We start from the raw sequence: 24,814 nt of genomic DNA, 5'->3' as shown, positions 1-24,814 counted from the left end.
TTGTTTTGACTTTATCCTAACGTTACCTCAATGTTATATCACAGACAAGGGTATTGATTATATGCACCACAAGTGGCGGTACTACCAACTAAGAAACATTTAAAATGACCGTTATAAGCGATTTCGATGAACATTTAAGAGTGTTATGTCTGCTTGTCTGTGCTTATGCCTTCACTATCGCAGCTCCGGGTAATCCGCGAAAGTACTTGCATTTTTCTCAGGCACTTTTGATCACTCTCTCATACTCGAAATATGTCACGACCAAATTGGCACAACGACGCCCTATACGCTCTCTGACCGAAGAAGTCGGATCTCCTTTCAATGTTATCTTTTAAATATAATTTGTGTTTTTATGTTCATTATCAATATGGGATAGTGCTACAAATGTTGGCCTGGATCTTAATATTATGTCCATCGATAAATATCTTATTTTTTTTTTTCAATTGACTACTTTGTCAAGCAATTTTGGCGTGACTTTTTACCAGCGATTTCACAAAACTGGACCAACTAATTTCTATTTTTTTATGAAACGCACAAATTTTGGCTACTTTTCTAGTGGTTCTAGAAGAAAAATTCTCAAAATAATGTTTCATTTCAAAGTTCGAGTGGTTGTCCTTGTCATCTGTATAGCTCAAATGGTTAGTTTTAATTACTTTTGAAAAATTTACCAAAGTGTTGTGTCCGGATTTTAGGCTATGATATAATATTAAGGAAACTCAGATTGACAATATAATATATGAAATAAATAGAGAATAGGAAAATTTTTTAAATGTGTCAATTCTAATTTGAATCATTTGAATTCCTAAAAGTTTATCATTTTATTCATGAGCAACATTTTCTCATCTAGTCGATAATGTATCGCTTTAAAAAAAAATTATATCCATAAAAATTGATCTGCCATCCCTGCCATGCCGATTATAATCATACACGCAGTACCATCACTTGTAGATTGACCGCTGGGTCCCCATCACAAGCATCGTCAATATTCAGTGCCAGTTAGCCAACCGATCAGCGACAGGAAGAAAAGACAACATACTACTTCAGAGAGGCGTCTTCAACATTGACTGTGGTCGATCATAATTTTATGATAATTGCTCAACTTTCATCATCGGATACATACATTGATCAAAAGATGGATGGATCGATGTTACCCGGGCGATTGAACTATTTAACGTATTAGATGAATTTCTCATTTTAATTTCATGCATCCCCTCATCCATCATAACACGGCAGACCACAGGTTGTTGCCTAACAGACATGTTAAATGCGCCGTTTAGCAGTCAAGCAGGCAGTCAGTATTGTCGGATGAATTCACGATGGCGTGATTCGCTGTCGTTGTCCGACGTCTTGACGATTGATCGCCCCATGGATTGCGGTGATATTTACATACTTGTCCGATGTGTGGACAATTTTCTTGCGGTGAAATAGAAAGTGCTGGCCGCATCCTCATGTGTACTTGCTCGGGTATTCCTCGTGTTACTCGTGTTGTAGCGTTACATCAGTAATTAGTAATATTGTTTGGCAGCGCCTTTCGTCATAACTCGATTGTTTAGCATTTTTGTTCGTATTGACGAAAATGACTGCCATTCGGTTGGAAAAATGATCACTTCACTTGTAAGCGATTATGCACCCCTTTTCCGGAGCTCACATTTCATGTGCAGTTAAATGGTCGAATGCGGATGTGACGGTTAGGGGATGAATTCCGAAAAAAACAATTAATTTCGGAAGCAGTGCACTCTTTTCCGATTGGGAAAAATTGAATCGGACGTCAATTTGCACTTCTTCTTTTAGATAGTTTTTTTTAACTCGTATGCACTGAGTTTCAAAAAAAAAAAAAAAACAAAATTGAGTATTGCGTAACGGCTCTTATATTAATGTTTCGACAAATTCTTTGTGTTGTTTTGTTATTCGTACGGGGGTGGATTTGTTTGCTGTTGAATATAAGCGGTAATTTTGATTTATCGGTTCTCCGCAGCAATTTGGCTCATGAATATTACACAATCTTGAGATCCTCGGCCATAGTCGTTGTGGAGATACATGGTATGATAAATGGTGATAATAGTTTGATCATTTCTCGGTAAATAAAGCAGATTCAGTTCATTTAACAGTTATTAATTGTGCAATGATTTGGTGTTGAGGTCGGGTATTAATGATGATTATCTATTTTTTTTTTCAATTTACTTTTTTAATTGAACTGTATATTACATCTAAATTTTCTTTATATTTGAGGTTTATGATTTTATAACTGTTTGTCAACTTATGACTTTTACAAGTGTTGTGCGTTTTTACAATTTTGTATTTTTTTTATTTTCAATTATTAGTTTTTTAACTCTTTTATTTGCGCGAGAAAATGTTCAATCAAACCATGAAATAGTCATAAAACTGTAAAGTAAATCCAAAAAAATCCTGTTCACGTCGCAAACAGTGCCGTCGCGCCGAATACGGCGATTACTTTGCTACGTTTCAACAAGAAAACAGGAATTCAAATTAAAAAAATTCATTACACTTACGATCATTCGCCATAGCCGCTCGAAAATGCTCGCCGCTGCTCGAATCAACCTCGTTCGTTTGGCACGATACTGTTGTGGTTGTTCCTTCTGTATCGAAGCGTGGCGCATAAAGCTTATGCTCATATGCTCTACACGCGGCCTACTTGGATGTAGTAGTGCGATCAATTTAATGTTTTCATACGCTCTTCTACCCGACTGCGTTGCGCTGAGTTGGATGGTGCAACGGCAGTGTGGTTTTAGCAATCACACGTTTAACACCGTTGTCAAGGGTGATCTCGTCGCCTCCCCTGTCGGGATATTATGTATTGCAGTCGGTAGTGAAAGATTTACTCAATGTGAGTCGGTCGCGAGTTCATCTAGGACGAAACGTGACAATTTGTGTGGATTGAGTGAGGTGCTTATTGATGTTACAGATCACGTATTTCATGGTTCCCGTATGGGATGGAAGAAGAGATCCCGATGAATAACAACCTGTACGAACGAAGCCCACCGCTAGTGTGGGAGTACTGGAAGAGAAGTGAATAATAAAACCCGGAGCGAAATCTCTGAAAAAAAGAAAAGCAGAAAATTGATTTTTACTGTTTTGTGGCCGTTTTTTCGGTGTCGAATCCATTGATTCCTTCGGGAGAGGGAGACGGGAAGCGAAAAGAGATAGCACCGTTGGAAGTGATAGAGAAGCTATTTTTTCTGGTTGATTGATCATTTGTCGATCGGCGGTTGTAGTGTGCTGTGATTTATTTTACTCGATTTTACACGGTTGTGCTGAAGTGTTTTGATAAGTGCTAAGTGCCTTTTAATGCAACAACGCGCGTGTGTGTGAAGAACGACAAGAACTATATTCTAGTTCCCAAGACGCATACGAGATAACCTTAACTACAGGTGATCATCGTCATCATCAACCTCTCAGTGTGTGGATTATATGAAAGTGAGTGATTGTGTAACAAACGGTGAAACATAACCACAACCATATTGTGCCGGATTAACAACTCATCTGTCATCCCCCATATGTGGCTTTTACTGACAACCAACTATGTGTGCTACAAACGCATCCTTCATTAATCTGATCGACGAGATTAAGCGAACCCATTCATCATAAACGACTAACCAAGACTGTGAACGAGTGTTACTGAACGCATGTGTTTGTAGTTCAGCTACTAGACTTAACACAAAACTTCCTGACCCAGGATCAACGAACTGATACCGTAGGCACGTGCTACCCATCATCAAAACGAATCTCATCCATTAAGGCAACGTACGTCTGCTGGTTAACCTTCCCACAACAGGGCCGAAGATTTAAAAGGGAAGGATATCCGAGCAGTGAAAAGTCCAGACTAGTCAATTGGTGAAGATGAAATACCTCAGCTCTGGGCACCGGGAATCCTACACCCTGGTCGTCCGTAAGAGGTATATGAAACGAATGCTGTATGTACATACGATTGATTTTTTGCTCTGTTTTCCTTTCAAATTAGCACCTTTGCTTCCTTTTTGATTCCTTCGACCCACATTATCGCATTGATGCATGGTTATTTTTGTCATTGCAGTAGTCCTAGAGAATTGTAGATTATTGTCTTCGTACAGAGTAGCTGGAGATTTAGAGCACAATGTTTATTGTATCATACATATTTCGAAAGCGATAAACGTTCTACGTTGATAATGAGCGGAAGCCTACATATGACGAAATTTTACACTTCTCCGTTTCCTTTTATCCACTTATTTTGAACTTCGAAAGAAGTGTGTCTTATAGCCGAAGGCGAACCAGCCTAAGGCTCAAAACCTCCTTAATAAAGAAAACCTAACCTAATCTGTGTATTATTGTTAAATAATTTAGAATTGAGTATTTTGTTTATTCATAGCTTTAGTAACAGTTTATTTATTTTGATTAGACTTTGGAATAATGTTTTCGTCAACACTAAATATACTTCAATACGTGCACGTAAAGACATCCGCACACATGGTTTGTGTAATTCTTTCATAGTTCAAAATAAATTTCTTGCCTTCCGGTGTGTTGTATTAACGAGAATCGTGCTGTGTTCACGCGATTTGCCGACCGTTTACTTTTGCTTCTAGGATTAAATTTTATAAATCTAAAATTAACCAGATGAGCACTTGTTCCTGATATTTTTAAATTATGTTTTATCATAAGTAACTGAAATTTTTTTTTTAGTAAACAAGATATCAGTCTTATTTAGTAGAATAGACATTAGGGTGGTTAAAAATATCGATTTTGCTGCACCAAGCTAAATCCATTTTAAATCAGGTCTTGATCATTCTCTTAAAATTAGAGTTCATTTGGTTGTGAACTCATACTGCACTGGCTCTTTATATGTTAATTAATATAGGAAAAGTGAACTTTTTGTTCTCCCTAGCCTTTTTTCAAAATTATTCAAGGACAAGCTTGCCAATTATGCTTATAGGACATTTTCCCAGCTACATCTTTGCCGAAACCATTTTTTGATTAAACGTCAATATAATTTGTTATTGATTGCTTTTGAAGCCGATAACTTTCTGATATGATTAATTAACAGCTTTCAAATCTGCATCTGGCATTGTGTCATAGTAGCCTGGATTTGTTTGCCATATTCTTCGCGCCATGTATACCATGTTGCCAGCAGAGCCACTCTGAGTAAATTTTCGAAAATTAGACCATGTTTTAATTGGCTGACAGAAAAAAAATGTGAGAATGCATCAGATCAAAAAATATAAATTCATTAAATTTGTAAGCATACAAGCTTCGTGTTCTCTCAAGTGATTTTTACGATACTTTTAAAATAATGATCATCATTTTGAAATGATAGACAACACTAGCAATGTAGTGTTGGTAGAAACTTATTTATTGACGCCTCAGAGTCATTACCGATTGCTTTGTACCTGAGCGTCATCTTCAATTATATGAGCACAACACAACAAAGTAATTACAAATTATTCTCCTGGACTTTCTGCTCCCTCTGATGCGATAATCCCTGTAAAGTTGTAGGACATTTACAGTGAGGGTGGAACAAAGGGGAAACAAGCCAAACCAAACACGCTTACAGCACACAGGAGCAGCCTGATCAGTTCCCATGGTATCCAGCAAATTAATATTATTCCCAGCGTGAGATCCCAACTGCAGCCGGCTGAGCCAACTGACGCAACAGAGGGAACTTTATTGAAAATTGCTCCAGGAAGTATTCTTTCTTCCATTTTGCTCATCCAGTGCACAAACAAAAAAAAAATAGAAAAAAAAAACTTTATTTGGCACCTCTCACGTTCACTCTCACATACCACTGGTTCCAGTGTCATGACGATGAAATGAAAGGACAAATGCGCTTCCGATCAAACAATTTTCACTCTTGACTGCGCGTAAAATGTCCTGCGGCGATAAAAATCTATTCTCACCGAGAGCAAGAGAAGGAGTCCCAACACGACCACCCGGAGGATATCGTTTCATTCGTGTTTCCTCTTTTTTCATCATTTCTTGCACATGTTCAATCGATCAAATAGACACTATCATCATCTCCCGATACCACAATAACAAATAACAGCAAATGCATCGGAAACGAGAAGTAAGGTAGATGTGCCAGTCATGGCAGTACGATCCTCACGTTCCTCACACACCTTGTTAAAAAACTTCAAAAGCCTATTCCAGTGATTGAAGAAGGTGGTAATATTTTGATCTCAAATTCGGAAAAGCTCAAAAACTTGAGCTTTTCCGAATTTGTGATCATAATTCTTCCACCTTCTTTAAGCGCTTGAGGTTTTGAGGTTTTTAAAAAAATTGTGTGAGCTTCCAAAAGGGGTTTCTAATTTTGAAACATTATTTTCAAAAGTTTTGTTCCTTAGGGCTGAGAATCGCTTTTTAATTTGTTTTTGCAAATCCAGCCAGATAACTGTCATGGCAGGATCGCGTGTTTTTTGATATGTTTGTTTTTATATAGGTGGCTACGGACATTTTTCAGACGGATCAAGAGCTGAAGATCGTCGTCTATTATAATTGAATCGAATTTAACCTCGCATTTTGGTACTGAGACAGCTCTTTCTTCAACTATAGAAGTAGTCAGAGATTCCAGAGCATAATCAACATCATCATTGGCTTGCAAAAGAATATTTGGATTGAAGTTATATGCCATAAATGTTCGATATAGCTCCCAATCAGCTCTATGGTAATTGAAAGTATAGCTGTTGGGATTAAAAATTATTTCTTGCAATATTTCAAAAGTTACGGGAAGGTGCTCAGCGTGGGAAACCAATTGTTTACAAAGTTGACATGAATCTGTAAAGACCAAAATTTAGGGATTTCTTGCTGAAGAAATGCATGTTAGGCAGTTTGGATATTGAAAAGTCTAATTACCTGCAGTACAATCATCAAACTGAATATTACCATTGGAATTGCTTTGAGAATTATTCCATGAGCGGTGTTTTGCATTAAAATCATCAATAATGAAGAATTTAGACCTTTGATGGGTAAGTTTCTGAAGGTCGCCCTTGAGAAAATTCTTTTGCTGGCTTACTGATTGGAATGGCAAATAGGCAGCTATAAACGTAAGTTGTCCAAATTTGGTTTCGACAGAAACTCCCAAGGTTTTAAATGAAGAAATAATTAGATGATTGATACGTCTATGATGGAAACGTCACCACCGGCTCCATCAAAACGATCATTTCGACAAATGGAATAATTTGCGTCCCTTTTTACCTTATGGTCAGGTTTAAGGAACGTTTCAATGATAACGGTGATATGCAGGTTATGAAATCTCAAAAAGGTTAATAGCTCGTCTTCATTATCTCTTAGAGATCCAGCATTCCAATTCAACATATTTATAGATTTATAATCGCGTACTGAATTTAAAAGTCATGACGATATTGTTCGCAAATTTAACTCCATTTTGAATAGCATCAAACTAATTCCATTTCAACTCAGTACGGAACACTTTTTTATTGCAGTCACTAGCTTCCGATCGACAGTTAAACGTTCTCAGAAACGATTTATGACACGAGAAACAGTAGATTGTTGAATTCCCAACATCTTTCCGATGGCTCCGTGTAAAGATGTGGGTTGTTGAGGTGAGTGTGCAAAATTTTCTCAACTCCATTTTCAAAACTACTAGACTTTTCACAATGAAACTCACAAAAAAGAATACACGCTGAGGCTACTCACCGAAAATTTCATTAAAATTAACCCAAAGTGTGAAATGTTACAGCTTTTTGAAAGTGATGCAATTCAACTGTGGACAGCCATGACTGGTATAGCGGCGCCGGTGGTGTAGTGGTAAGCGTGATTACCTCTCACCTCAGCAGGCCTGGGTTCAATCGCAGTCGGTTCCACCGGGATGTTCTGAGGCATAACATCTCTCATAACATTAAGGGAAACAAAGCCGTTGGTCCCCCCTGTTCAAGAATTGATGAGTCGATAGGTAGTGTCCAGGTGTGGGAGTTGCCTCCTTGGCGTCGGTAGTATTGGTGATCAGCACGAAAAACAAGATCAACGGAAACAAATAAAGAAAAAAAAACATGGCTGGTACATCTACCCTTTAATTCGTTGTTATTGCTGCTGCTGCATCTAAACACACGACGCATACGCGTTTCAGGACACCTGCGGTATTCTGAAAGTACTGCACAACCGCACTATGCAAGAGATAGGGAAGTTATTACAAGCAATTAGTCATTTACTTACTTCCTAAATGATCCGGCTGTGACACAAAAACCGCCGGAACGTTATGGAAATTATTGTCCCAAAGAGAGAATAATGATAATGATGTTGCCAGGACAGACGGATGGAAAGTAAAAGATCTGCTAGGCACGATAGGAATAAGGAAGTTCCACAACGGAGGACCTTCCCGTAGATTTATGAAGTGTTGATTACGACATAATTAATGATACGTTCCAGGCAAATACGCCAATACACACAAGAAAAGAATGGTTTTTCGGGAGCAGCCACGCAGATCAGGGGAACTCGTACATGAAGTTTATGTATTAGGTATACATTTTGAAACGGTTAACTGAATGACATTTATTAGTTTATTAAGGTACTGTGCGACTAACTAGATTTTTTTTCCTAGGATAGAAATGTTTTACTTTATTTGACTATACTGTGGTCTCTTGAAATATATACACAAAATAAATGGCATGGACATCAAATGAATGAATTTCTTACATCCGTTTACATGTTTCTTAACATTTGATGTGGCGTACAAGTAAGATTTTTCAAAGTGAATATGTTCGTTGAAACCTTCACGAGATAATTTGGCAGTGTATTAGAGAAAACAAGCTTTATTTAAAAATTTAGCTAGCATAAAATTACAAAATTATATTAAAAATCTTCCGTCGACCATATTACAGAGTCTGTTATTGTGGTGAAATATCACACATTCTTCTATAAACAACTGTGATAGAATCGTACATCGGTTACGGTTGGGTGTACTCATGTCCTAGCACATTAATTAATTAATTTATCTTTATTAGGGAGGCTTTCAGCCTTGGGCTGGTTCGCCTCCATATTCCTAGCACATCACGTTTTGTAGGTACCACCCTCTTTATGAATAAGGATATTATTTACAATTTTGTCCAACGGTGGGGCGACCCCGGCGTAGTGGTTAACATCCATACCGCTCACGCCAAAGTCACGAGTTCAAATCTCACCCCCGGACAAGTCACGAATGACCCAAGAGTGTTAAAGTTACTATAATAATAAAAAAAAAAAAAAAAATTGTCCATTTACAGCCAACCGAAGCATGTGGCATAACTCTTAACTCCAAAATATGAGGCTGTGCAAAAAATGGTAAATATTGATGAAGATTTACTGCCGCTCTTCGCATGTCGGTCCCATGGCAAAAATCAGCAAGCCGAGAAAATCGTATTTTTAGCTTGATTCGTACCATTGCTTCTTATGTGATGAGACAACCAAATTGGCTGTCTTTCCAAACTTTTTCAGAGCAAAGTTATTGAGTTCATCCAGTATTAAGAAAATATGAGTGATCAGCTACCATTTGCATTGTAAAACTCAGTTTTGACAAAAACTGCTATGGGACCGACATGCGAAGAGTGGCAGTTTAGTGGTCGCACAAATAATTTTTAAGCTTGTATGGAGATTTTGGTGAATTAGTACACCGTTTGAAAAATTCATGTAAATTTCTGCGAGATATAGCGCACATAAAATTAACGCTAGATTTGGCATAAATTTACAGGATATTTCATGTAAATTTAAGCGCAATATAACTTAAATTAGCAATATTGCACGGAAGCTTGTAAACGATTTCGTTTTTTATGCCAACTGTAGCTCAAAATTAAACGAGAGGAGATTTTACGTCATAGTTAAAATTCAGATTTTTTCTGTGTATGGGAAATTATTGATGTTTACTTACATTGCTCTAACTTTGGTTGTAGTTGTCCAAACGCTAAGAAAAATTAATGGTTGTCATAACAAGCCTGTTGTTGTTGTGGTGAAATTGGCGATTTGGTCTTGCACATATTCATCTGTCGATTTACCCTATTTCGTCTTTTTTTCGCATTTAAATTTTTCTTGATAAGCTGTGAAACTAACCGTAACAGCAAATTACGTTTTGGCCATTGCCATAGCACCAACATATTAAATTTGTTCATCATTTGGATATGTAGAAGCAAAGTTAGAGCTATATAAGTGGTTTTTGAACTTCTTCCATAGTAATTCCCACATAAATTTCAAATAATTTGCGCGACCCCAAAACTTCATTATTCTTTACCATTTTTTGCACAGTTTCATATTTTGGGGCAATGATACGAACTGAAGGGTGACCTATCCGAAATTCATCACATTTTTCAAGATGAAGCCGCTAATGAGTTAAGTGAAAAAATGCATACATATATCGAATTTTACTGCATTCAACCGAACTATTGTCCGAAGTTATGCTTCCACTCGAATTTATAACGGCACATGATCGCTTGGACCACTGATCGTTCATACTAGGACGCCACCAACCGGTACATATTGTAACCATAAATTCATCTACTGCGTAAAAGTCACCCCGGAAGTTGTCGTATTTGATAGCACGTTTTGCATTAAGAAATCGTACATAATTTACTACTGATCAAAATTGCTCTCGTGTCTGGGGCTAGAAGCATTTTCCACGGTGACATTCAAATCCTATTTTTATGACCCTGGTTCGCTCTAGGCCCCATTTAAGACTGAGGCTGGGTTGTTTGTTAGCATATGTACGTGCGGTGTAGTGGAAATAGGACCAGATAAAACAATAATAAATTACCTACTGTGGTGCGGTGGTTTGTGACTAGCATCGTTGTGATTGGCCATTGGCACAGGTACATGCCGCCACCGGTCATAAAGGTGGGCGCAAAATTCTAGAATTGTAGTTTTTAAGGCACCACCGCGCTTAACAATAACTATATAATATGTTATATTTTATTGCACTACCGAACAAAACAGACAGCCAACACTGCACAGCAAAAATTTTAATATTACATCCAAGAGGATGCATTTCAATCTTGTCGAAAATCTCATGTTATTTTTATGGCCACAACAGTACAGAACATACAGTAAAAGTAGCGTAATGTCTGTTCATGCACTGTATTAATGATAATTTTATCCATTTTGGCAAGGTATATTAAACCATATTTTCGACACGATTGAAGTGCATCCACTTTGATGTTATATTAAAATTATTTTTTTACTGTGCACACCACTTCGTTCGGGACTAGGTCGACCTTAGGATCACCATTGTATTGAACGAGGAAGAAGTATAAGAAATAACGAATTCAAAAGCGCGATATTGTAAATTCATATTGAACAAGTGCACATATTAGCGAGACCACGGTTGATGAATATATTTTTGTTCAATTCAAAAACAAAATGTTACTAGAAAACCCGTGACCGTTTTACGAAACTGTTGGAGAAGTTATTGCCTGATGAACGCAATAATAGAAGACACTCAGTGGGAGCGACGAAGAAAACCGGTCGATCGGTCGGTGGGACACTTGTTTTGATATTGCCAAGGAAACCGCCCAACCGTATCGAGGACAAACCATAATAGTGTGGTTGGCTGTTTTTATCTACTCCGAGTTCATCATGGGCGATGATGAACGTCGTCGTCCGATTACACGCAAAGCAAGTAAGGTATACCACCATGATTGTTCGTGCAATATCGATAGCGATCATTTTATCGCGTGTTCGTTTGTCTGTTCAACACTACAAGAGGTTCTGCAATAAAAATTAACCGTTACGTTGTAAACCAGGTGAGGAATTGACCATATCATGTGAAAATTATCACGGTACGTTCTAACAAAGTACGAAGTAATGCCCTAAAATATCTTTGCTACACTCAATATTTTCTGATGTTCATCCATTGACTCGTTACTGTACAAACACAGCAACAAAATTCTGAATTTTACTTGTAATGTAAACATTCATTCACGTAAACTTGTATTTCATTCCACGTAAACAAGCAACTTGCAAGCAATGTTGTTTACAAATATGGGCTTATTATTATACATTATTTGGGCTTATTATTATATATTATTTGCAACATTTCATTAAATGTCGCAGAACTTTACACGATTTATAATGTAAACTTATATGATATGTGGCGCTCCACTTATGTGCATCATATTGAACAGAAATTTACACTACTTTTCCGAATTCCAAAATCATTTCGCACTGCCCACTTAGTCATGACTTGAGAAGATTGCTTTTCCCACAAGTCTCGTCTGTTTCTTTGTAAATTGCATGTCTGATTGTCTCGTACACACTCTAAAGCATAATCCTAACAAAGTGGGGAAGCGTGCTCTTTATCAAATGTATACATGCTACCAACTAAACAGTACAAAAAAAGCACGAATCAAAATTAACTTTTTTCATTCATCGTAGTGCCTCTTTCTCGTGCGCTCATGTTGTCATCAATGAATCTTAGTAGGTGTGCGTGTGTGGAAGTGTCGAGTAAGACACCCTTACATTCGTTCGCGATCCAAACAGTGTGCGAAGTACGTCAGTGCGTGCGCAGTGTTGCAGAAAGTTTTTCTAACTACATGTAACGTTCTTCGCAGTATGGACGTGCAACCAGTTGATTATGACCCACAGAGCGTAAACGTGACGAGAATGATAATGAAAGTGAGATAGCGTGATCGGAGAAGTTCAGCGAGATCTTGGCGGTGGGACGACACGCTAGCTTTGATTTATGACTCGTAAGCTAATTAGTATACCCTGATAGGTATGTGAATTAAAAACCATCAAAAATAAAGTACGCATGGCCAAATTAGGTAGAAACGTTCACCAGGTTAGTTGGAGCTGAATTCCTGGCCTAAATTTCATCGAAAAGACAGAAATTTATACTCCAAGATGTTAATCTAAGCGGCGCCGGTGGTGTAGTGGTAAGCGTGAATACCTCTCACCCCAGCAGGCCTGGGTTAAATCCCAGTCGGCGCCGCCGGGATGTTCTGAGGCATACATCCCTGATCACGCCTTCCTTCGGAAGGGAAGTAAAGCCGTTGGTCCCCGTTCATGAGTTAATGGATCGATAGGTAGGGTCCAGGTGTGGGAGCTGGCTTCCTGGCGTCGGTAGCATTGGTGCTCAGCACGAAAAACAAGATCGACGGAAAACAAATAAAGCAAAAACAAAATGTTAATCCTGAGCAAATAAATATTGCTGTTCCCTTTCAATAGCCGCTCACACGACTTATGTAATGGTTACCTAATTGTATGTTACCTACCAAATGGTGAGAATGATATTCCCATAAATCTAGGAATTATAGACAGAAACTTTCGATGAACTTTTTGCAATGAGAAAAACACGTTTTTCTTCTATAAATCATTTTCGAAGATAAGGTGATGGTAAGGTGACATTTATTAACCAAACCAACCGAATTTACCTGATTTTGTTGACACAAAAAAATTCTAAGAAACTGCATCGCTTCATAATTTCAACATTGTCTCGGTTAAAACAATGCATGTGTTACCGGCCGTTTCCTCAAACACACAGTAGGCCTTGGGTTATAATTAATATCTTTGTAGCCAACCGCAATATGCACACTGACCAACCATTCAAGCACTTACACACATATATCAAAAGGGCCATTCAATAATTATGTAAATACATTTTTGTGATTTTCAACACCCCCCCCCCTCCCCTCTCCCCATTGTAAGACTTAGTAATAATTAAGAAAACCCTCCGTTCTCACTGTGTAAGATTTTTCATTGAATCTTTTAATGGTCTGTATAAGACTTTTTCATGATACCTAAGATATTTCTGAGAGCACCTCCCTCTCTCCCATGTAAGAAAACGTTAGCAATTTTTTAACACCCCCTCAGCCTCTAAGTGCTTAAGTTATTATTAAATGGCCCCTAAGGTGATTTAAGAACCAACAGTGCTTGCTGCGATGCATAGGATCGTCAGAATCTTGTAAAAATCCAATATGCCACACTTTGTTATAACCTTGTCACGCTGCTCTTGCTCAAAGATGGGACAGTTAGAAAGGGACGATCGGGGTTATAATTAGAGCGCATACCTTTGTCCTAAGGGCATTTTGACCGAAACCGACTTTTTATTAGCATTAATTTCAAGGGTCGTCGTTTCTTGTTTTTGTTTCTCCAATATGTATTTATGTAGGGACCTCTCTATGCTTTACAGACCGACGCACGTTCATGGTTCCACTCACATCAGAAATCAGACTGCGTAAAAAGTATATGTACACATACCACACAAAACGACCTGTGGAAAGTACATGCATCTCTCTTATTTTCTTAAGCCTACAAAGTTTTCGATGAAAATAAGATTTGTGTGTCGAGTGGGGAAAAATTTGCTCTCTTGTGACAAACTGTTTGGGTTTCATATTTTATGATCGAATTTTGTGGTTGAATTATTTCGCGCATGTATCTACATTTAAAGAGCATCAGATATTAAAATTTTCTAACACTAAATCGGAACGGCTTTTATGGCTTCCCACCCGTGCGGTGGACCGTAGGTGTTAACAGCTTGTATTTATTTACAGTTTTATGGTTTTTCCTTTTTATGTATAGTAAAATAGATCACTGTTGGAGCAGAAAACCAACGTCTTTTGACCTTCTATATGTAGAAATGGAACCGTGAGCACATAAATCAGCAGGATATCTTAATTATTGTGCAACGACATCTGTTTAAATGTTCGAAAATCTAGTTTTCAAATGGGACAGATAATCACTTCACAAAACAATGATCGAAGTAGCCCGCGTTGAAAACACTTCCTGTCCCTTTTTAGAATTACTCTCAAAACACTACCGTTTGAATCCGTTACTCCAAAGTTCAACGACTGTATCTACAAGCCAAATACGTTCATCGTTTCATAATCGATCAGATATACTTATGCTAATTAGTCATCAGAGGTGCAATGGGAATGAGCAATTAGCACCCACAACCGGGAATGGTCACTAGATTCATTCAGTCCCCTGGCGTTCGTGTCTACCTCTGGACAAACCGAAAATGTACAACTTTCCATGATGGTACGCAGTAATAAACGAAATAAACATGACCGGAAGTTTTAGCAGTCAGTAGTTCCACACGTAGTAGCCTCGACTTTTATGTATGAAAAATTGAATACAACGCTTCCCTTGGTTTGCCACACGCTCTATTCGTGTGTTTCGATGTTTGTATTGATTACAAGCAAACAGAGACTAAACGATAAACTAAAGAAAATAAAGCCTACGTATATGGCACTTTCCGCAAGCCTCACATAAGACATTTCATTTTCACATTTCCACATTTTAGACATTTCACAAAATTGCGTCATCAAATAAATTTCCGAAGGTTTTTTTTTATCGAAAAACAAAAAAGAACCTTTTCGGTGAGAAAATAAAATAATACATTTAGTGCAATCGGAATAATTGTACCTTGAGGAAACACAACCGTTATCGAAATTGATCATTATGTTGTCATCACTTTTCCATCTCTTGCTCTCTTCCTGGTTGATGAATCCAAGCTAGAAGTCCGGAAGTGATTGACGGAAATATCCCGTACCGACCCCTTTTAATGCCTGAAAAAAAATCCATCGACTCCTTTTTTTATCAGCGGGCATGAAGAAACCTCCAACCACACTTGCGTGTTTAAACCGTCTCATATCCTAAACCGAATGGGTTGTTCGTTGGCTGTCGAAATGCAAAAATTAGTCTCGGTCCTTATTAGGACGTGCGCTCACTTATGTCGTTTTCGTTTTTGCGGTGTGCTACACCTATGTTACACCGCCGTACACCAAAATAATTCAGGGTGTAGATGTCGTTAGCACCTTTGTTAACAAAAAAATTATGTTGAGCTGTTAATGATTCATGATTATTGCCGCATACTATATCGGTGCTACATCGCAAAAACGAAAACAACACTAGAGATCAACAACATGGACAGCGCGGATCGCAATTTTCCAATCATTTCGAATTGTGCAACCGTTATGAATACACAAAAGTATACGTACACGTGCGCTTCAAACTAATCGCCGTAATAATTTAAAATAAAAATAAAAACCATAATGGCAACAATACCGTGTGCCAAGCCAAACAGATGCATTTTCTTCGCACGAACAAATCAAGGCAAGCCAAGATGCTGGCTCTCAGTGACACTTGACTTCTTTAAGCGCAACAGAAATTTATCGATTTTACCTTTCTCGCACCCTTATTTTTTGGTCATGTTGTCGCCTTTGTCCGAAAATAATCTCCATTTTTTCCAACATCTGCTAGATTGAAAGAAGTTAAGCACATTAGTTGTCAAAGTGATTTTTCCCTTTTTTATATTTTAGCGTTTGGTACACGGCGAGGAAATTTATCTCATTGGTGTAAAACAACTTGGCTACCTTCTAAAACACAAGGCAACTGCGATGTCGAACACCATCGTCTGGCGAAATGGACCAACATATGGTCTTAGTCTGTCAGAAATACAAAAGAACATCGTCGTCGTCGTGGGAGTGAATGTTTTGCAAGCAAGCTGAAACTTCCCTAATTTTTCCTGTGTAAGGTTGCGACACTAGGGAAGTGAATAAGGTAGGGTAGAGAACTTTTTCGGCCTAAGCGCCGACTTTGGGCCTATCAAGCAGAAATCATCAAATAAATCCATGATTTCGGCGTTAACAGGTAAATTATGCTTTTGGTACGATACTTTAGTTCAAATTCTTCCGATCGAAGTCAATAAGAACGCGTGATAGTGTTTCCTCAAAACCTCGGAGATAGAAGACAACCTGGTTTTGATTTGCTGTGTTGAAGGAAGGCATAGCTCTAGCGTAAAATCTAGTTCTTTTGAATGATTGCATAGTTTTTTTTTTTTAGCATGTATTTTTATGCACAGTCGTTATTGTTATGATTTCTATTAAGTCCATGATTTATAGATTTGAAGAAGTTTATGTCACTGAGGAGTAGCAAAAGGCTTAGATCTAATGTAGGGCCTACTAAGCACAACCCGCTTCTATTTTTCGAGTGGATTTTTTTTTATTCCAAAATGGAATGTTTTCACTGCATACGACTTCTAAATTTAATTATCTTTCCGTACATACCGTAACATTAGCTAAAGAGAAACAAATTGTTAAGATATTGTTAAAAATCTAACACTTCTTAACCGCAAACTCGGCCTACGGATTCTAAATTAGGCCTAATATATTGAAACACCATTCAAACGCCATTGAATTCACTTTGTCATATTCGGAGATGAACTAGCCAAAGGTTCTAAAACTCCCTAATAAAGAATTAAAAAAAAACTTCGGCATATCGGCATATTTGTTTTTGAGAAAAATGGGTGTAAACATTCATATCACGCGTTCTCATTGACTTCGTTCGGTAGCTTTTGAACTAAAGTATCGTACCAAAGGCATAATTGAAAACTTTGATGTTTTCTGCTCTATAGGCCTAAAATGGGCGATTAGGCTGAGATACCCAAGTAATCATCGGCACGTTATTTCGCCTTTTTGGCTATATTCGTGAGTAATCAGAAATTACAAACTCTGTAATTTCTGTAATTTCTGCCGTTGTTTAGCTGTATACAGCCAAAAAGGTGAATTAACATGCATACGATTACTTGGGTAGTGCTATACCCTACCGATGATGTCGATGTTTAGGTACTGTAGTGGTAATTTAAAGGATGATTTTTTTTCCATTGTGGCCTACCAAATCATAAAAAAAACTATTAACATACAACGTTCCTATTATGGTGTGTTCCTATTATGAAAAATGGTACTACTATATGTACATTCTAGGCAGGGTTGTCGTTTCCTCACGCATTCAGCACAAAGAGCAAACTTTACAGCATATCACATTGAGGAGAACGATTGCACAGCTTTATGAAAACACATTCACATTGAGGTAAACACAAAACGACACGGAGAAAGAGAGGTGTTATTATATAAAAGTTACTTTCCTCAATGAGCTCTTTAAGTGATAAGCTAGTGAATTTACTCCCGGAAAAGTAGCAAAAGACAATTAAAAAAAGTTACAACCGGGATGCGAACCATGGAATCGGGGATCTACCCTTACCTAACGAGTTAGTCCAGCGATGCTTGCTGGAACACTGCGATGAAAACCAAGCATGTATTATTTCACTCATCGCATCAACGTTTTGAATCAAGCCAAAAAGTTTCTCAAAGCGGACTGTGGTTTCCTCAGTTTTTTGCACATTGAAGAGGCTATCCGAACAGCCGTTCTCAATTTTAAAGAGGAAAGTCGAAGCAAAGCGCAAAAGAGTGCATGGTATTAAAAACTGAGTGAATTTGGAGTTTTCCTTTTTTACTTTTCTGCACTGAGGTAGATCCATCCCGGATACTAGTTTTTTTTTAAATATTTATTTTAGAGATTTTTAGCCGAAGGCTAGTTTATCTCTACCCTGATACTAGGGGTATTCACTATGCGCATCGTAAACATATACACCCTCGTAAATGCGTAAACTTCCATTATTCTTCATGGTATTTTGACGACAGTTTATATGCGTACGATGCCGATAGTGAATACCCCTAATATATTTAACAATAGATTTGATTAAGGTGTCTCGTCTAACATCCGTTCCCAAATACTGAATATTCAAAAAATAAAGCAATGAAACCTAGAAACCAGGTTATAATGCGACCAAATGAATTATTAAATTAGTTTCCTGTCGTCACAGGAGCTGACGTATTTAATAAGCACTTGTGTAGACAATCCTCCAGCTTATGTGGAATCCTGTTAGCGCGCTTGTATCGCATAAAGCACAGCAAACCGAGATAATCTCGGATTTCGATTTAAATTTCCACGGTCGTTGCATTCAGGTTATGCGATGCAAAGCATTCGAACTTGATACCCTACAAGCATTTTGGAGCGTCATCGCTCTGGCGCTCTGTACTGGGTGACAACTTGCATATTTCATATTTTTTTCCCTTGCCGTTCCTATAAACGAGATTGATTAAATCTTCTTGTCTCGTTTTGCAGCGTCCTCTGTACATGTTAGATTTGGATTGAGGTTTTTTTTATTTGATTTTAAATGAGTTTGAGTTCAACCTTTCCAAACCGAACGAGATAGGAATTCGTTGAACCCTTGATGTCAGTATAAACAAAACAACAAACCAAAATTAGTTCTTATAAATTGTGTGAATTGAGTTGGTCTGTTTTCCCGAGATAATGATTGAATTATAATTTTAGAGATCAGATGATTCATTTCGAACGCCTGCAGTATTTGGATATAAGATGTCAAGAGGGCAATAGTCACAACAAAACAGACACCAGGATAGGTTCAAGAGTTTTTGAGCGCATTTGGGCATGAGGTATATTTCGGAGATAAACTAGCCAAAGGCAAAAATCTCCCTAATAAAGAATAAAAAAAAACGAGTGATATTAATTTATCTCTCTTACTGTATTCCGCTGCCACCACATTACCATACCTAGATTCATAATGAAAAATGCTCACTACTCATCTCTTACTCTGACTTTGCATGCAGTGAGTTAGCTAGCCAGCCACCCGTCAAAAACACAACTGTTTTGATTTGGTTGAAAATATTTAATTTACCGGTGTGATAGGTTAATAAATACAAAACACGACGTACAGCTAAAATGAAATTAATTTATGACGGTCTCACCCTTTCATTAATTTTCAAAATTTAGTATGCTGGTCAGTCTGACCAGTATGCACATCACTCTCTAGAGCCATACGACTCAGATGCCATGGCGTAGGAAACGACAAAGGTATAGTTACTTTTATGAATGCGATCCAGAAAAAAATAATCAAAATAAACAAAACGGCTAGTCCACTTCAATTCCCAATTCTATTCAGGCAATGCAGGAGTGCAAAAACTCAAAAAATAGGGTTGAAATACGGTTGGCGAATATAAATTCATTAAGCACGCTTCCACTCCTCTGCAGTTCTCGATTTCAATTTTACCTGTCGATGTTCATTTTCAAGTGCGCATCTGTTGATAATTATGTAAATTATTATGCTGTAACAATGCTAGTAGCCGAGTGAACAGTGATGGATTAGCAATAGCTTATCAGTATTTCACCTATATGTGTCTTCGGTTATTATTGTTAATATTCTACATGATTCATTTGTGCACCACACCGGTCAAAAACTTGAAGAGAACGATAGGGAGATACATGCATACTTAGAGAAGGGATGCTGAGCAATGGATAGTGTACTCGCACATACTCATGAATGCTTAATCCCTCCACGAGCTGCTATACCGCACGGGTCTTATGGACAGCAACATTTAGGGTAATGATGTTAGCGGCCGGAGCTGGTCAGCAGCACTTCAGTTATTTTTTTAGCAGCCTGATTGGTGTTTTTGTGTGTAAACTCTAATCTTTTGATCTGCACTTTTAGATGTAGATAATCTCCGCGAGTATTATAGGGTGTTCGATAAACAAATCCACTTCTGAATTTCAAGGTCTGGCAATTTTATTGCTATATTTTCAGCTGTACGAAGTTTCATTTCGGGTTGCGTAGTCTGTATGAGATTGTTTCGATTTCCTTTCACATTTTCATAAAATTGAGGTCATCGATCTTGACATCGGTTTGAAGGTGGTTTTTGGGGTTTATTATTTATGCAGCCGGATTTTTCATGGCATTTAAAAGCATATTTCAATTCTTGTGTATCTTTGTACCGTACGATTCGATTTTGTTTTACACTCAGGTGACAACAACAACCTTATTTTTGTTAATAATATATTATGCACATTCAATGTGTACTGCACTGCACTGCAGAGTTGATGCTTATAAGCCACACAAAGAGTAAAGCTAGAAGAACTGGTACCAAACGAGCAAAGTAAATAAACATTATTGTTTCCAGTATTTTCCTCTTCAGTGGATTTCTTTTCCGTTGGCTTGATTTTTAAATTATCACCAATCTATTATTTTTTATCAAGCACATTTTCTTTAAACCTGATCGTAAAAGCACATATTTTGAAGATTGTCAACATTTTCTCCAACATTTTAGCTTTTAAACATCATATTCCTAAGCAAAATAAATTGCATCATTGTATAAATGCCGTTTAACTGAAAATTTGTTCATAATAGAGATAGTTCAGTTAACCTTCCTTATGCATTAGGAAAAAATTGTACATTGTTTCCAGGCCGAAAATTACCCCAATGCACTAGCAAGATTAAAGTTTCTTTACCAAGGAAACATCTAGTATACTCTTTACGTTTCACCAGGAAGGCCACTTTTTGTCATCTCGAGTGTACGCGGGCATTCAAGTTGTCAGATGTGAGAACCCTTTAACGAATACACGAGGAACGGGCTTGGTGTTGGGATTAGCCTTCCATGCTTCTCATGCTGGATGTCACGGGCTTAAATCTCATCCCTGGTGAAGTCACAAATAACATAAAAAGTGTTAATGTGACATAATAAATCAAACAAACGAAGCATTCACGTACTAAAAAGTTCTTTTCAATAAGGATCCCCAATTCTCATTACAGGAAAAAAAATAATTGATGGGATTAATATTGGTGATACAGCAGATTACTAAAATCTGTGCCTTTGAAAAACTTGGATCAGCTGTATAAAATAACTTACTGATTATAGATCTTCCAGGAGCAGTATTGTAAGCGGTCATCGTAGTCAACACATATTCTGTGATAATCGACTGTCTTTGCCTTCGACACTTCCAAAACAAGCTATCATAGTACAGTATCAAACTAAAATGTCATATTACAGGCTGTGTCATACGACACTGTCGCCGAAGACCGTCACGAATGTATGTATTTAGTTTTTTCTAATAATAAGAGCTGCTGATGTTGTGCTTGTGTGAATTCTGAAAATATCAAGCAATGATGTCCTAGTAATAACATTTCTGATCAGAAATGGTTTAATTTACACCAAATTGAGGAATTAGAACGAAATCACATATGTCATTTGATAGTTATTTGATAACATTATTTTTGCTCGAATGTTATTCTACCGTTTGCGGTCTACATGCTTCTTCATTGCTCGTGCGCCCAATTACGAGGAATTTTCAGTTCATATTTCTTTCATTTAGGCAGTTCTACATCAGAAATGAAGTAATTTATTCTTATTTTATTATTATTATTTAGCATGCTCTATGTTAACCGTGTATAACCCTTATATTGCAAAAAGGCGAATTAGCGGGCTTCTTGGTTACTTGGGTACCGTGTTTTGATGAATTCTGATCGAAAGCTCTAGTCGATGGGAATCGTAAATTTAATTTGCAAACCCGGGTCGTTTCTAATCACTAAACAGAATTAGAATGTCAAAAGGAAAAAAAAGCACGTAAACGTCAGTAATAGAAGATGAGTATTTGTGTCAAATATCATATAATTTATATGTAAATCCATTATCGGTAATTACATCGGGACTTTGGTTGCTGTGAGCCTTTATCGGATTGATGACCAAATATCGCGACCTTATAATGAAGTGTAATTACGTAGTCGAGAGCTAATTAGTGGCTTACGACCAGCCATACAAAAAGAATATAACAAAGGATCAACCTACTAATCCACAACATATAACCGGTCGAATGCAAAAACGGCATTTCTGTAGTAATAAAATAAAATGCAGCTTCCAATCGACAACAGTTTGAATTGAAAAGCTTTGGCTAGCTGTCTCAAAGTTTTTCAAAAATGTCATTCAGCCAGGTGGATAACCAACAACATGCTGCGTCAGCGCGGGCAATTGTAGTAGAGAAGGAAAGTCAATTAATAATGTTTTATTTGGCTACTTTTTATTTTTCATACCCTACGAACAGCTATGTGATCTAGTCAACTACATAGTAGGTGATTGAGATCTCCAAACAAAGCAAATGTTGGAAATTTTGCAAGAGTCATACTTAAACTGTGAAACGAGGTCGTCTAAAAAGTTTACGGTAGCTCTCTTGCCCGCGGAGTTCCATATTTGGAGCAGCATTTTCAGACCGTAAATAATAGGTTCACCCTCACACATGCTCGCAATATACGAATCAACTGCTAGTTAGTGATCCGGCATGTACAAGAAGTGTGCCAAAGTGTGGGTCTTCGTCCGTACTCAGTGCCCCATTATGATTTACCCGAGATGAATCCCTCCGACATGCCCTTGCATTCTTATTATGTAAATCGATTCGTCACCAAGGGTAAATCAGAACGAATTTACTAAATGATTGGTTGAATTACCCAAACCCATTTTTTCGTCTTTGTTTGCATCTGTGACGGGCCCCTTTTACGTTCATTTATTCTGAATTTCGATCTTTTAATCAGTGGTAATAAATGGATTGATTTGTTCCTCCCTACAATTTGCTCCGATTCCGAAATACACTGGGTCAATACTCAAGTTATAATTGAAGAGAGTGCTCGTTGTTGGCCAAGGCGAGTGTAGATGTGTATGATTGAATGGATTTTTTTTTTTAAATAATTTCCGCTTGATTTCACCTCGAGCACCGATTCGGGGCAACCAGCTTACCGAACCGGCATGTGTCATACCAAAACTATGTGTCGTCGAGGAAAGGGGTAGCAAGAAATAGGAAAAGTAATGCAACTTGCGTTTTTGACACCTTTATTAAGTTGAGTTTGATTTAAATTAAACAACCATCGTGAGCCAACTTCAAGTGGCATTAACATCTCAGTAAACATTAATTCTGAATTTTATTCCATATGCCATAACAGTTAGCTACCCTTTTGTGTTTAAACTTGTTGTTAATGGGAAGGTTACAGCTTTCTTTTTGGAATGTTCGGATTTTTCTAAAAATGCTGGAACTGCTATAACAAATCTAAGACAATCAGTTTTTGTCTTTATATTCTTGTACGTGATAAAACATTTATCCTTTCATATCATGAAAAAAAGTTGGACTCAAAACAAATCCGAAAGGTATATTTTTGCTGTTTTTTCAGTCCAGCTTCTTGTCATGATGACATAGAAAAATTGTTTTTAGACGAAAACTTTTTCTAGAATTTCAATTATTTCAATTTCAAGAATAAATGAAAATAAAAGGGTTCTTCTTCAGAAAAAAAAAACTATTTTTTTTTTCGATTTTCGATATTATTTTTTGAAAAATCAACACGTATTTTTTTCGAGGCGCTAAACTTCCCGTTAATCAGAGAGTTTGGGTCACTGAAATTTAAACTACAATGCTAAAAATGTCTTTTGTTTGAGAAAGCATTACGATCAATATCGCACTTCTTTTTGGAGAAAAGTAAATCCTTTTTCATTTTCACAATCGGTTTCAATTGAAACTTAGGATTCAATGGAAAGGAAAAACATGAGCAATCTGTTTACTAAAATAATATACAGTAATTGAATACAAATAATACAAATTCGATTAAAAAAGATACATACACCCCATGGGACGAAATAGCGTATAATCTTTCACTGATGCGATCACTTTTAGGGTCCTGGTTGCCAGAACAAAAATTTCACTTCAAGCTAGTTATTTTTTTTTAAATAACAATGATACATCTTTAACGGAATGCAGGACCATTTACACTGTGAACGCGAATCCCTAATACATAACTCGTTGATTATCATTACCAGCACCCTTGTCTGAATGAAAAAAAAAACGAACTTCTGCCGGTTTGCTTTGGAACGAGAAGTAAATTACACGCAGGGACTGCATTGAATGTGTCTCATCCGTCATAGCTGCTCGGTTACGGCTTATGGGAGTGAATAGTTACCATAATCGGATTTCGTAAGTAAAAAATTACCACATTGTGCCACCCAGCTGGTCAAGCGGAAAGTTGAAATATAAACCAGGACTTTACAGTGTTCAATTTCCAATGGAACAATCTAATACAAGTTTATGCATGTTTTTCGAAGCCATAAAAACTTAAAGAACTAATTCAATCTTAACATTACCTACGTTAATAGCAGTTTTCTCAACAATGCTCAACAGGTACTAAGATTGATAGATTCACATTCACCGATTATGTTAAAATACAAGCACCCAAGCTTCTGGTGTTAAC

At 37.3% G+C, this 24,814-nt stretch overlaps 1 protein-coding gene across 5 annotated transcripts in view; it reads left to right on the top strand.

Annotated features, from left to right (window-relative positions):
* Positions 1–24,814, top strand: part of LOC135708690 (rap1 GTPase-activating protein 1-like) — a 265,252-nt gene that overhangs the window by 103,759 nt on the left and 136,679 nt on the right. The window contains exon 1 of one of the 5 annotated variants that reach the window (XM_065230793.1): positions 2,762–3,435. The exons of 2 other annotated variants lie outside the window; for them this stretch is intronic. Coding sequence is in view for 2 of the 3 variants with exons in the window: in XM_065230790.1 (XP_065086862.1) it covers positions 3,859–3,932 (74 nt within the window). In the remaining variant the exon portion in view is untranslated. Of the gene's footprint in view, positions 1–2,761; positions 3,436–3,466; positions 3,933–24,814 lie in introns of those variants that run through there. 2 more of the 5 variants (XM_065230790.1, XM_065230792.1) reach the window with 2 other exon arrangements.

The sequence above is a fragment of the Ochlerotatus camptorhynchus genome, unplaced genomic scaffold (genome assembly GCF_037179485.1).
Source record: "Ochlerotatus camptorhynchus isolate MF236.1 unplaced genomic scaffold, CSIRO-AGI_Acam_v1.1 ptg000331l, whole genome shotgun sequence".
Lineage (NCBI taxonomy): Eukaryota > Metazoa > Arthropoda > Insecta > Diptera > Culicidae > Ochlerotatus > Ochlerotatus camptorhynchus.
This window is presented reverse-complemented; position numbering and strand designations above follow the sequence as displayed.